At 42.0% G+C, this 12,034-nt stretch overlaps 1 protein-coding gene across 2 annotated transcripts; it reads left to right on the forward strand.

The window, feature by feature from the left end:
• The first annotated feature begins 3,281 nt into the window (after positions 1–3,281).
• Positions 3,282–11,472, forward strand: LOC142378668 (E3 ubiquitin/ISG15 ligase TRIM25-like). Of its 2 annotated transcripts, none has more exons than XM_075463451.1 (10): positions 3,282–3,518; positions 3,655–4,265; positions 5,463–5,558; positions 5,661–5,894; positions 6,243–6,411; positions 6,515–6,541; positions 6,838–6,894; positions 7,092–7,283; positions 8,542–8,577; positions 11,054–11,472. In XM_075463451.1, the coding sequence occupies exons 2-10, from the start codon at positions 3,666–3,668 to the stop codon at positions 11,188–11,190; spliced, it is 1,548 nt and encodes a 515-aa protein (XP_075319566.1). In that variant the 5' UTR covers positions 3,282–3,518; positions 3,655–3,665; the 3' UTR covers positions 11,191–11,472. The 2 variants fall into 2 exon arrangements, with proteins under 2 accessions (XP_075319566.1, XP_075319568.1); XM_075463453.1 differs by having other exon boundaries at positions 3,282–3,407.
• Positions 11,473–12,034: the final 562 nt, after the last annotated feature.

A 12,034-nucleotide genomic window follows, 5' to 3' on the forward strand; every position in this document is an offset into this window, starting at 1 on the left:
TTTAATCTCCACTGGCAGTTTGTTCCACTTATTTGCAGCATAACAGCTAAATGCTGCTTCTCCATGTTTAGTTTGGACTCTGGACTGGACCAGCTGACCTGAGTCCTTGGATCTAAGAGCTCTGCTGGCTTTATATTCTCTGAACATATCACAGATGTATTTTGGGCCTAAACCATTCTGGGATTTGTAAACCATCAGCAGGCTTTTAAAATCTATTCTGTGACTGACTGGAAGCCAGTGTAAAGATTTTAAAACTGGTGTGATGTGTTCAGATCTCTTAGTCCGGGTTAAAACTCTAGCAGCAGCGTTCTGGATGAGCTGCAGATGTTTAATGCTCTTTTTGGGAAGTCCAGTTAAAAGAGCATTACAGTAATTGAGTCTACTGGAGATGAATGCATGGATGAGTTTCTCCTGGTCTTTTTGGGAGAGGAAACCTTTAATTCTGTTGATATTTCTGAGGTGGTAAAAAGCTGCCTTGGTGACAGCTTTGATGTGGCTGCTGAAAGTCAGATCTGAGTCTATCAACACTCCGAGGTTACGAACTTGGTCAGTGATTGTAAGGTCCCGAGTCTCAAGATATGTACCAACGCTGACCCTCTTCTCTTTGCTACCAAACAGAATGATCTCAGTTTTGTCTTCATTTAATTGTAGAAAATTCTCTCTCATCCAGGTGTTTATTTCCTCCAGACACTGACACAGTACGTCAGCTGGGCTGCAGTCGTCCGGTGACAGAGACACATAAAGTTGTGTATCGTCTGCATAACTGTGATAATTGATGTTAAAATTCTGCAATATCTGACCCAAAGGGAGCATATACAAGTTAAACAGAAGAGGTCCAAGAATTGACCCCTGGGGGACTCCACAAGTCATGGCCACTCGCTCAGATTCATAGCTGCCAATAGTAACAAAATAACTCCGGCCTTCTAAGTAGGACCTGAACCAGTTAAGGACCGCTCCAGAAAGCCCAACCCAGTTTTCCAGCCTGTGCAACAGGATTCTGTGATCTACAGTATCAAACGCAGCGCTGAGGTCCAACAGAACCAGGACTGAAACATTACCAGAATCAGTATTCAACCTAATGTCGTTTAACACTTTGACCAGAGCTGTTTCAGTGCTGTGATGACGTCTGAAGCCTGATTGAAACTTATCAAGACTTCCACTTTCATTCAGAAAGTCGTTGAGCTGGTTAAATACAACTTTCTCAATAATCTTGGATATAAAAGAGAGGTTAGAGACAGGTCTGTAGTTGTTCATCATAGAGGCGTCTAGAGTTCTCTTCTTTAGGAGTGGCTTAATGGCAGCTGTCTTTAGTGACTTGGGAAAAATGCCTGATGCCAGTGAGCTGTTAACTATTCGTAGGAGATCACTTTCTACTGAGGTAAAAACAGTTTTTAAAAAGTCGGATGGTATTATGTCCAGAGAACAAGTTGTTGATTTCAGCTGCCGAACTGTTTCCTCTAGGATTTTTAAATTAACAACATTAAATTGTGACATAACGTCAGAGTTATTTCTAGGTTTTAGACACAGATTAGTTTTCTTGTTTGTCTGTGTTGCGTGAATGTTTTGTCTAATTGTTTTGATTTTTTGGCTAAAAAAGTGGGCAAATTCGTTGCATTTCTCTGTGGAGAGGTCTGGGTTTGACTGTTTAGGAGGATTTGTGAGTTTTTCAACCATAGCAAACAGAGTTCGAGAATTGTTGACATTCTTATTAATCATTTCAGATAAATGCAGCTGTCTGGCCTTGCACAGCTCATTGTTATAACTACGCAGGCTTTCTTTATATAGCTCATAGTGAATCTGAAGCTTTGTTTTCCTCCATTTACGTTCAGCTTTCCTGCATTCTCTTTTCAGATTTTTGACCGTAGTGGTGTTTCTCCATGGGGTTTTCTGTTTGATCAAGGTGCTCTTGATTCTTATCGGTGCAACAGCTTCCATTACATTAAAAATTTTCAAGTTAAAATGATCCAGCATTCCTTCAACTGACTCTGCGCTCATTGTTGGTAACATAACTATGGCCTCCCTAAACTGAGCACTTGTTTTCTCATTGATATACCTCTTCTTAACTGAGAAGCTGGTTGTTAAAGTGTCCAAAGCTTTCCAAACTCCTTCTTCCTTGAACTTTTTTAAGATTACTTTTATTCTCATGTTAACACGAAATTACAAGGGCACCTCAGCTGTGGCAAGGAGGTGGAATGCTACTCCTCCAGCTGTCAGTCCACCAATCTATTTTGAGCGGCGAGAGTGGGAATCGAACCGCTGACCTTCCGGTTATTGGACGACCCACTCTAACCTCTGTATTCCACTTTGGAAAACTAAAAGTGACCCTTTGTTATTTTGCTTGATGGCCGCTGGCCCATTTTTGTGGCCTCTTCCACATGACGACATATTAATGTGTATGGCTGAAGTTGAGATCTGTTTTCATCCCTCAACTGTAGGGGGACCCAAAGAGGAAAGAAATGCCAGATTCTCTGCTGTTATCACAATCATAAAATCCAGAAGATTGTAATTTTAACTCCGTAAACCAAGTTAACGGCCAATAAAATAACAAAAAGACCTATAAAGGGACCTTTTTTTTATTAGACTGTACAGTTTTATAGTTTTTCATGTAGTCTGAGTCACTGAATTAGTGCTCATTGAGAATATCATCAGAATAACTGAATAAAGACATTTTTTATTCTATTTTTGCAGGTTTTTTTGCATCCATTTTATATAATTAAACCAAAGACTGCGTATTTGCATCAGGATAAATCTGTATTTTGTCTCTGACAGTTGGGTTAGTCACTAAAGTCCCTTTGGCCCAGAGAAGAAATTTAAAAAACGAAACTCTGTAGTTACAGACATGTACGGAAGAGTATTAGGGCCAGGCATAAGAAAAAATATTTATATTTTGCCTGTAGAGAATAAAGTCGAAATGTCGAGAATAAAGTAATTAGATGATGGACCAGAGAAGTTAACTTTTTTCTCGAAAATTCGACTTTAATCTCGACAGGCAAAATATTATTATTTTTTCTTATGCCTGGCCCTAATACTCTTACGTAGACATGAAAGCAAAGTTGTAAATAAATTCATTTTAATTTGATGCGATTTAGACTAATCTCAAAGACTTTATTGTCGACCTTTAAACTTTCATCTTTAAACTGAATGCCAACTTTCTTTCTGTCATATCGACATGATTTCTCAACAGCTTTTTCACAACATTTCGACTTTAAGTGGATACGTTTGCTTTTATTTTGGAAATAAGAGGCGGAAATAATCAGCTTCCTCTATTTTTTCCCCTCAGTGTTTGTAGTCCAAATACTTCTGAGGAGGGGCTTTGTTGTGTCGTAAGTCTTTGAGTTCCGCTCATCTTTTCCCCACTGGCCTTTGCACACACACACCTCATCTGGCTGCCACTGACAGCTGCCCAGGTAAGGCTTAACCAATGACGTCACCGTTATTATCACGTGATTAAATTAGAGACCGTCCAGTCTGCAAGATCGCCTTTATTCCGGTTTGCTGGAGTCACGAACACAGCAGAGGTAAGTGGAACAATCATCGATTAAACTGAATTTAATTAAATTAAATCAGCTGTTCCGGATGTGCGGATGAATTAAACAGCGTTGGTTAGCTTTTCACCGGACACCGTTAGGCCTAAGTTTCGTTTCTCTGTTCCAGTACATCTGAGGATGATGGCCGACGACGCGGGCGAGCCTGAGTTTTCCCTCATGAGTCTGGAGGATGAGCTGACCTGCAGCATCTGCCTGAGCACCTTTGACTGTCCGGTGACCATCCCCTGCGGACACAACTTCTGCCAGGACTGCCTGCTCACCACCTGGAAGGACTCCTACAGCTGCCCTCAGTGTCGGACCGTCTTCGCCACCAAACCCGAACTGAAGAAAAACACGGTCCTCAGCACCGTCGTGGAAACCTTCAACCTGAGGTCCAACAAGAGCGAAGCCAGCCCGCCTGTAGAGGAAAGTGAACCCAAGAAGGAGGAGGTCATCCGCTGCGATGCCTGCATGGAAGCAGAGGCGTCGCAGACCTGCCTCACCTGCATGGCGTCATACTGCGAGGAGCACCTGCGGCCACACCGGGAAAACCCTGTCTTTCGCCTCCACCAGCTGACGGAGCTCGTCGACTTGGCGGAGCGCATCTGTCCCGACCACCACAAGCTGATGGAGCTCTTCTGCAGCCAACACGCGCGTCCGATCTGCAGCCTGTGCCTGCAGCAGGTCCACAAAGGCTGCTCCTTCATGTCTCCTGAGGAGCAGAGGAGCCTGAAGGAGGTGAGCTTCGGTTCAGTCACTTTAACTGCAGCTCTGGGTGAGATGACGTCATTTACACTATAATTACCCATTTATAATACAAAATAAACCAGATCCTTTTCATCTTAAAGGGATAGTTCGCCTCTTTTGACATGAAGCTGTATGACATCGCATACTAGCAATATTATTTATGAACATTTTCTTACCCCCTGCTGCGTCCTGTGAGCCGAGTTCCAGCCTCGTTTTGGCGTTGACGAAGACGGCTAGTTGGCTGGGGTTTAAAAAATAAAGCGTCTTGCTTCTCAAAACAATATGCGTTCAAAAGAGTAATACATTTGCATCACAAAATCGTTCTCAGGAAAAAGTCAGACCTGACAATCGCTTGGCTCTATTTTCTCTCCCTTCGTATCACTGCGTGCTGTGCAGACCGAAGTGCAGACCAGCAGTAAACACCGTAACAGGTGCGGCTGTCGGCAGGTGGCTGAACGCATTGATATGAAGGGAGGCAAAAAATAGAGCCAAGCGATTGTGAGGTCTGACTTTTTCTGGATGAACGATTTTGTGATGCAAATGTATTACTCTTTAGAACGCATATTGTTTTGAGAAGCAAGACGCTTTATTTTTTAAACCCCAGCCAACTAGCCGGACTACCTTCGTCAACGCCAAAACGAGGCTGGAACTCTGCTCACAGGACGCAGCGGGGGGGGTAAGTCAATGTTCATAAATGATATTGCTAATATGGGATGTCATACAGCTTCATGTCAAAAGAGGCAAACTATCCCTTTAATGAAGACCTGAAGGCAGCAAAGAGACAAGTGTTTTTCAAACTAAACTCAACTTTTCTTTGAAAATCAGCTGTTCATTTGTTCCGTTTATTCGTGGAATTTGAGCGTTTGTACTTTTAGAACTAGTACGTTGGTTTATTTTATTCTTATTTTTCTTTTCTATTGCTGTCCTTTAATATCCTGTAAGATATAAGGACACAAATATAGTCTGATCCTGAACAGCCTGGGCTTCCTTTGCTGAGTTTGTGTCTCAGAACTGGACTGCAGGTTCGACCGTTGAGCATTTCGTTGAAAACGTGCGGTGGTATCGTCTTGGTGGAAAAAAGGAAGACCTTCCCTATAAAAAGGGGCATCATGTTTGGTCCTGCAGGGCAAAGTTTTCCAAGCCCAAATAATTAACTTTGTACTGGTGCTTTATGATGTCTGTCTGTAGTCCGACTTCAAGGAGAAGTTGAGTTTAGTGGTCGGGAAGATTGAGAGGACCGACGCTGTTGTGCAGCTGATGAATGAAATGCAGAGCAAGCTTAAGGTATTTGTAGCACATTCACACGTCACATTTCACCGTTAATAGAATGCAGGTTACTCGGTGATTTGTTGAAAGTTGTCTGTTAACATTTGTCCTTGAATCCAGGACGCAGCAAACAGCAGAAAGACAGCCCTGGCTGCTGTGTATCAGCAGATGAGGGATATGTTGGCTCAAGACGAGCGGGCGGCCCAACACGAGGTGGACTGCGAGCTGGAGATGGGTCAGACCAAACTTCGGGACTTCACGAGGAGGTTCAATGAGAACAGTGAGAGGATGAAGAAAGCCAGAGAGGACATCAACAGTCTGCTGAGTCAGTCCCAAACTCTGGCGTTTCTGCAGGTGGGACGAAAGCTTTCAGTCGTATTAAAAATGCTGCTGCTTGAGTGGCGGTAGAGCCGCTTTTAAGGTGGATCAGCTTCTGCCTTCTAAAGTTCAATTTGGTTTTCCACAGCCAGAGAGCATCCAAAGAGCCGCATCATCATATTTCAACCTTACTCTCATGCACACTGAATTTCTGCAGGCAGAAAGTCTCCAAACTGGTTCTAAGTTGGGCTCTGAACCAGCAGTGAAAACACTTTTGTGGAAAAGAGGATTAAATTAAGGAATGCTCCTTTACAGGCACTATTTACACGCCTTGGGGATAAAATCGTTCTTATGAAATTATTGACTTTCCCTTGTTCTTCTCAGGCTTCATTTGAGTTGCCAAAAGTTGTTAAGTTTGACCCTTACCCGCCTCGAATCAACCTGGACTCAAAGAAGGTGACTGCGGCTCAGAGCTTTGCTGCTGTGCTGCGGGAGAGTCTGACGGAGATCCTCGCACAGCCTTTCGAGGCCAGAGTTCCACTACTTAAACCAGGTAAATGACACATTTTACTGCAAGTTTTACATTGATAGCAGTGATTTAAAAAAAGAAAAAAAGAAAACATGCAGTGAAGCCAGTCTTTTCCAATGTGTTACAGAACTTAATGCTGGCAGTGCCGCGTCTGGTGAGTTCAAGTCCAATGAGAAATACTGGATAATGAAGTAATCATTTTTACATAGATGCTGTGTTTTCTTGTGGTCGGCTGACTTTAAATTCAGCATGTGAAGTTCTTTGTCTCCAGCCGTTACACTGAATGTTGGAGAGGCAGTTTGATCTCCAGCTCCTCCTTTTATTACGCGTCCTTTAACGGGAAATCCACAGTTTTCCTGATCGGAGCTTCGTTGCACGTCATTTTGAGATGTATAATGCGAGCGGGTAAATGAAATGAGAAGAAAATGCAACTCATTTACCTTTTTACAGATGAAAAAGAAGCTTCCACGTCAGGACATGAAAGTGTTGCACGCCGGCCAGAATTTTGTATGTACACCTCTGAAAAACAATTACGGTAGTTGAACATCTAAAGACTGTGATGTGCTCATGTTTGCTCATGAATATGATAATTATTCACACATGATTTGACAAAAGAAAGCCAAAATATTTTGACTTTTATGGTTAACTTATTCTTTACAGTTTCATTAAATATTTAAACTTCTTTATTTGATCGTCTGTTTCAGTAACGCCTGCAGAGCAGAGCCCTTGCTCCAGGTCCAAAAGTCCCGGTCGCCCACCCATCCAGCCCCTCTTCCAGCCGGTTCCCGTCCCCTTCTACATACAGTCACAACCACCATGGATGTCTCAGGGTTCACAGGGACAGTCGCCTGGCTTTGCCAGGGGGCCTCCATCTTTTCAAGGACAAAAAAATCCAAGTAAGCAACATAAAACACACAGTCTGCACAGTCATTAAAATTAATTTAGTGTATCTAATGAGGAAGGGGTAAAGCAGAAGTAATCGGAGTAATCCAACAATCAGCAAAAAGGAAGGATTGTGTGGGGAAAGGTCAATGTCCGTCTGTCAAAGTTAAACTTACAGAATTCTACAGAGCCAGTGGAAAAGCGCCATAACAAGACGTTTTCAGGAAAAAAAGAGAAGAAAACCGTCTGCAAACCAGCGCATAAAGCAATACCAAACAAAGCTGGAGACAAGAGCCCCACGCCGAAAAACAAAGGTAAAGGAAGTAGGTTTTTATAAAGAAGGGCGTCCACAGCCAGAGTCACCGTATTCTGTGGTTGTCCGTTCGGCCTGTTCTGGTGAACCTGTTGCCTCACAAACCTTCGAGGAAACGCTTCAGACTCGAGTTTGGTGGATAAAAGTCGGAGTTTCAGCTTTAGAGAGTGCTGACTGAGAGAAAAACGTCACTTTTTAAAGATTAAACTTCAAAGCAGAGATTTAGAGAGCGAATGAAAACCCAAGACATGGTGTTATTTTTTATTATATAAAAACACCGTCTGTAAAGACAAGGATTGGCGTAAAACCACCTGGCATTTCATCCCTGATGCAGAGAAACTGTGGCATCAGTGGCAGAACTTGTTGATCGAGCGAGCTGTTTGATTCTTTTCACCGATTGCACCTCTGACATAGATCGGCTTGTTTGTTGTTGTTACAGGAATATTTCCAGGTAGGGCTTAGTTGGGCTTTTGTTTGAGGCTGTGAATAAGGGTTTTCTGAGGAGATCTCAGGTAAGAAACCTGCCACGCCGGTGCTGTATCACAGAGCATTGAAGAAAGAAGCTTAAACTGGGTGTCACCCCACTGAACAGTGATGCTAATATGCTGCATATTTGTATGCTTTAAAGTGATACCTGTTTACTAAACTGAACACAGTTCCTAATACAGAGGATTTAACACTAAGGATTTGCTGGAAACATAAATGGAAATGTCCATAATGAACATGTTACAGTTAACCAACATTAGCAGAACACAATTATCTTTCCCTATAGATATATATAGATTTCAGCATGTTGTTTCGAGTTATATGGCATTAGATGCAAGTTACCGTGTTCAAACGTGATAAATGTCACAACACCGTGTTTCTCTTTAGATGAAGGTGAAGGCCGGAGGACAATGCTATCACCGAAACGCCATCAAATGTCTCATATTTCTTTCAATTTCTGTTTTTTTCCTCAGAGTGGAAGAGTGATTCTGGTCACCAACCCTCTCACAGTATGTCATTTACCTTCATATTATTGTTTGATGTATTGCTGGTGATACACACTATTACCAGGCTTAGCCCCAAAGCTTCTAATATTGCTGAAAAAAATCTATTAATTTTAAAAGGTTTTTGTTTTTAGCTAGAATGACAGAATTATTATTAAGTTATGCCTGAATATGTACAACTTTTATGGCACAGCTTTTGTGTTAGTCAGTAAAATCGACATGCTGTAGTGTCAAACAATGCTAAAACACAGGGTTGAATGTCACATTCACCTAAAGTGTGAGCCATACACTCACCGGCCACTTTACTAGGAACACCTGAACAGTTCAATAGCCGGGTTTCAGTCACGTGATTATGATGACGCACAGGAAGTAAAAATGGAGATTACGTCTATGGAGGAAACCGTTGCAGAGAGTCCGTATTGTACGGATTTAGAGCCAGTTTCGAGACTAAGTTACAAACATTTAATAAACAAATATGTTGAAGCGACGGGGACCGTATCTCATGAAGATGAGCGACTTTTAGACAGAACCTAAGGATTTGCCGACAATCTTATATTGTTTTATGTGTTAAGATGCTAGCAGCTAGCAGTAGTGGCTATAATGTCAACAAACATGCAACGCATCTTAACGACGACGTGAGCCTGACAGTCCTTTTGTTTCAAGGTAAACCACTCTCAGAGACAACCACTACCGGTAAATTCATAATCATTACTAAGTAAATGAGCATTTAACGACAAACTAATGATATATAAACACAGCCACAAAAACCAAGTTAGCGAGCTAACATACCTCTGACGTAGGGCTCGCTGCTCCTTCCGACCGCTGACGTAGGTTTAAAATCCACTTTTTACGGCGTTGCTCTGTGAGCTTTTTACATTTCTCACCTTTGTGAACGACTATCTTCGGTACTCATTTATAAAAAAAAAAAAAAAAAAAAAAAAAAACTTTCCTTTTCTCGGTTAGAACGATTAGAGCAACCGTAAACCACACAAAAAAGGCATTTTTTTCAGACGGCAGATCCTCAGTTCACTTCCTGCCCTCCATCTGAATTTTCCGCTCTCGCGATACAGCGACGTGACGTCACGTGAAAGCAAAGCTAGTTCCGCTACGGGGTTAATTGGTTAAAGGGATAGTTCGCCTCTTTTGACATGAAGCTGTATGACATCCCATATCAGCAATATCATTTATGAACATTGACTTACCCCCTGCTGCGTCCTGTGAGCCGAATTCCAGCTGAGTTTTGGGGTCCACGAAGCTAGTCCGGCTAGTTGGCTGGGGCTTGAAAAATAAAGCGTTTTGCTTCTCAAAAAAATATGCGTTCAAAAGAGTAATACATTTGCATCACAAAATCGTTTCTCATGAAAAAGTCAGACCTCACTTCGCTTGGCGCTATTTTTGCCTCCCTTGATATCAATGCGTCCAATGTAAAACTGTGCAGACCGAAGAGCAGACCGAGCAGTCCCCTGCTTCCGAGCAGCAAACACCGTAACAGGTGCAGCTATCGCTAGGTGTCTAGGGTCTGCTCGGTCTGCACAGTTTTACATTGGACGCATTGATATCAAGGGAGGCAAAAATAGCGCCAAGCGAAGTGAGGTCTGACTTTTTCATGAGAAACGATTTTGTGATGCAAATGTATTACTCTTTTGAACGCATATTTTTTTGAGAAGCAAAACGCTTTATTTTTCAAGCCCCAGCCAACTAGCCGGACTAGCTTCGTGGACCCCAAAACTCAGCTGGAACTCGGCTCACAGGACGCAGCGGGGGGTAAGTCAATGTTCATAAATGATATTGCTAATATGGGATGTCATACAGCTTCATGTCAAAAGAGGCGAACTATTCCTTTAACTGAAATGTAATGTTTTAACGCAAAATTAGCTTTTTAGGCAATATTAACGTGCGCACGTTTTATAAATATGTCAAATCTAACGCGTTAACGGATATATATATATATATACTGTATATATGTATATATGCCCATCCATTTATGACCAGTGTACCCACCTTCTTATGGCTACTTCCATTAGGATAATGCACCATGTCAAATCTGTAGCAACTGCGTGATGCTATGTCAATATGGAGCAAAATCTCTGAGGAATGTTTCCAACACCTTGTTGAAAGGATGCCATGAAGAATTAAGGCAGTTCTGAAGGCAGCATGGGGTCCAACCTTTTACTAGCAGGTACCTGATAAAGTGGCCGGTGAGTGTATATAGATATTTATTTAAGATATCCAGAAGCTTTAAAAAGGTCAACAGGCAGGACTGCTCTGATATTCAACCATTCAAGACAATCCGTATTTCTGAAGAAGTTCAGTTCTTTTCATGCCAGACTTAAACAGAAGGAATTTTCCCAAGAAACAAGACAGTATTTTTTTGTTTTCCTGTAGTCCTCAATGCCGATTAAAACAGCTTCTTAAGAGTTGTTTTATCTCAGTAACAGAAACTGAAAACAAGCAACCAAGGAAAAACGTTTTGTTCTTTCAGAACAAGACAGAAGGCCACAGAGTGCTGCAGGAGGCCCGAAGCCGGCTGCTAAAGGGCCCAATCCAGCCCACAAAGATAAACCCAAAAGCCATCCTTCACAGAAACCAGCAGGGCACCATCCTAAAAAGAACAAGTAGAGGCTGCAACATTTACATTTGCAGCTCTGATATGAAGACTTGTGTCTCTTGTGCATCATAAACATATCACATGACACATAACAGTGCAATAAAGAAGCACTTCTTCAGTTATTGATTAAACTCTTAAAAACTAATCTCTCTGAATGTTTTCCATGTGAATAATCTTTCTCTCTGTAGAATGATGCAGTCCAAATGGTCTTTAAATGGCAGTTTCTTTTATTATGTCCTGATGGGTTCAATCTTATTAAAGCGATACTCCGGAGTAGATTCACCCTAGGGTCATTTGAACCGTGACATCCAGCCAAGTAGCCCACCCGAAGTTTTTCCGATCTTGGCCGAACATCAGCCGAGTTACTGAGTTATCCCGAATAGCTTCGTACAAGCGCTAATGGACCCTGGCAGTATCTCCAAAATTACCACACTAAAATCACATGCCATGACACCAAACTTCTACAGTAGTACAAATATGGTCTGTACTCACTAAACGATGCATTTCAAAGTTTGAAAATAGTCCAGGAGTTTGTTATCATCAACACAAGCCTGATAGCTTCTCTGCTGCTAAAGCTGCGTCGACGTCACTTCCTTGATCTGGGAGCTTCAAAATAAGATGAGGGTTGATCTACTACTGTAGACAACAAAGCAAGGCTGCTCAATTTCTCCATTGATAAAATAAATTCACAACTCTACAACATAAAAATTCATGTAGAATATAGCACATACTTTGTTGTCTACAGTAGTAGATCAACCCTCATCTTACTTTGAAGCTCCCAGATCAAGGAAGTGACGTCGACGCAGCTTTAGCAGCAGAGAAGCTATTAGGCTTGTGTTGATAATAATAAACTCC

Source organism: Odontesthes bonariensis, chromosome 4, assembly GCF_027942865.1.
Source record: "Odontesthes bonariensis isolate fOdoBon6 chromosome 4, fOdoBon6.hap1, whole genome shotgun sequence".
Classification (NCBI taxonomy): domain Eukaryota; kingdom Metazoa; phylum Chordata; class Actinopteri; order Atheriniformes; family Atherinopsidae; genus Odontesthes; species Odontesthes bonariensis.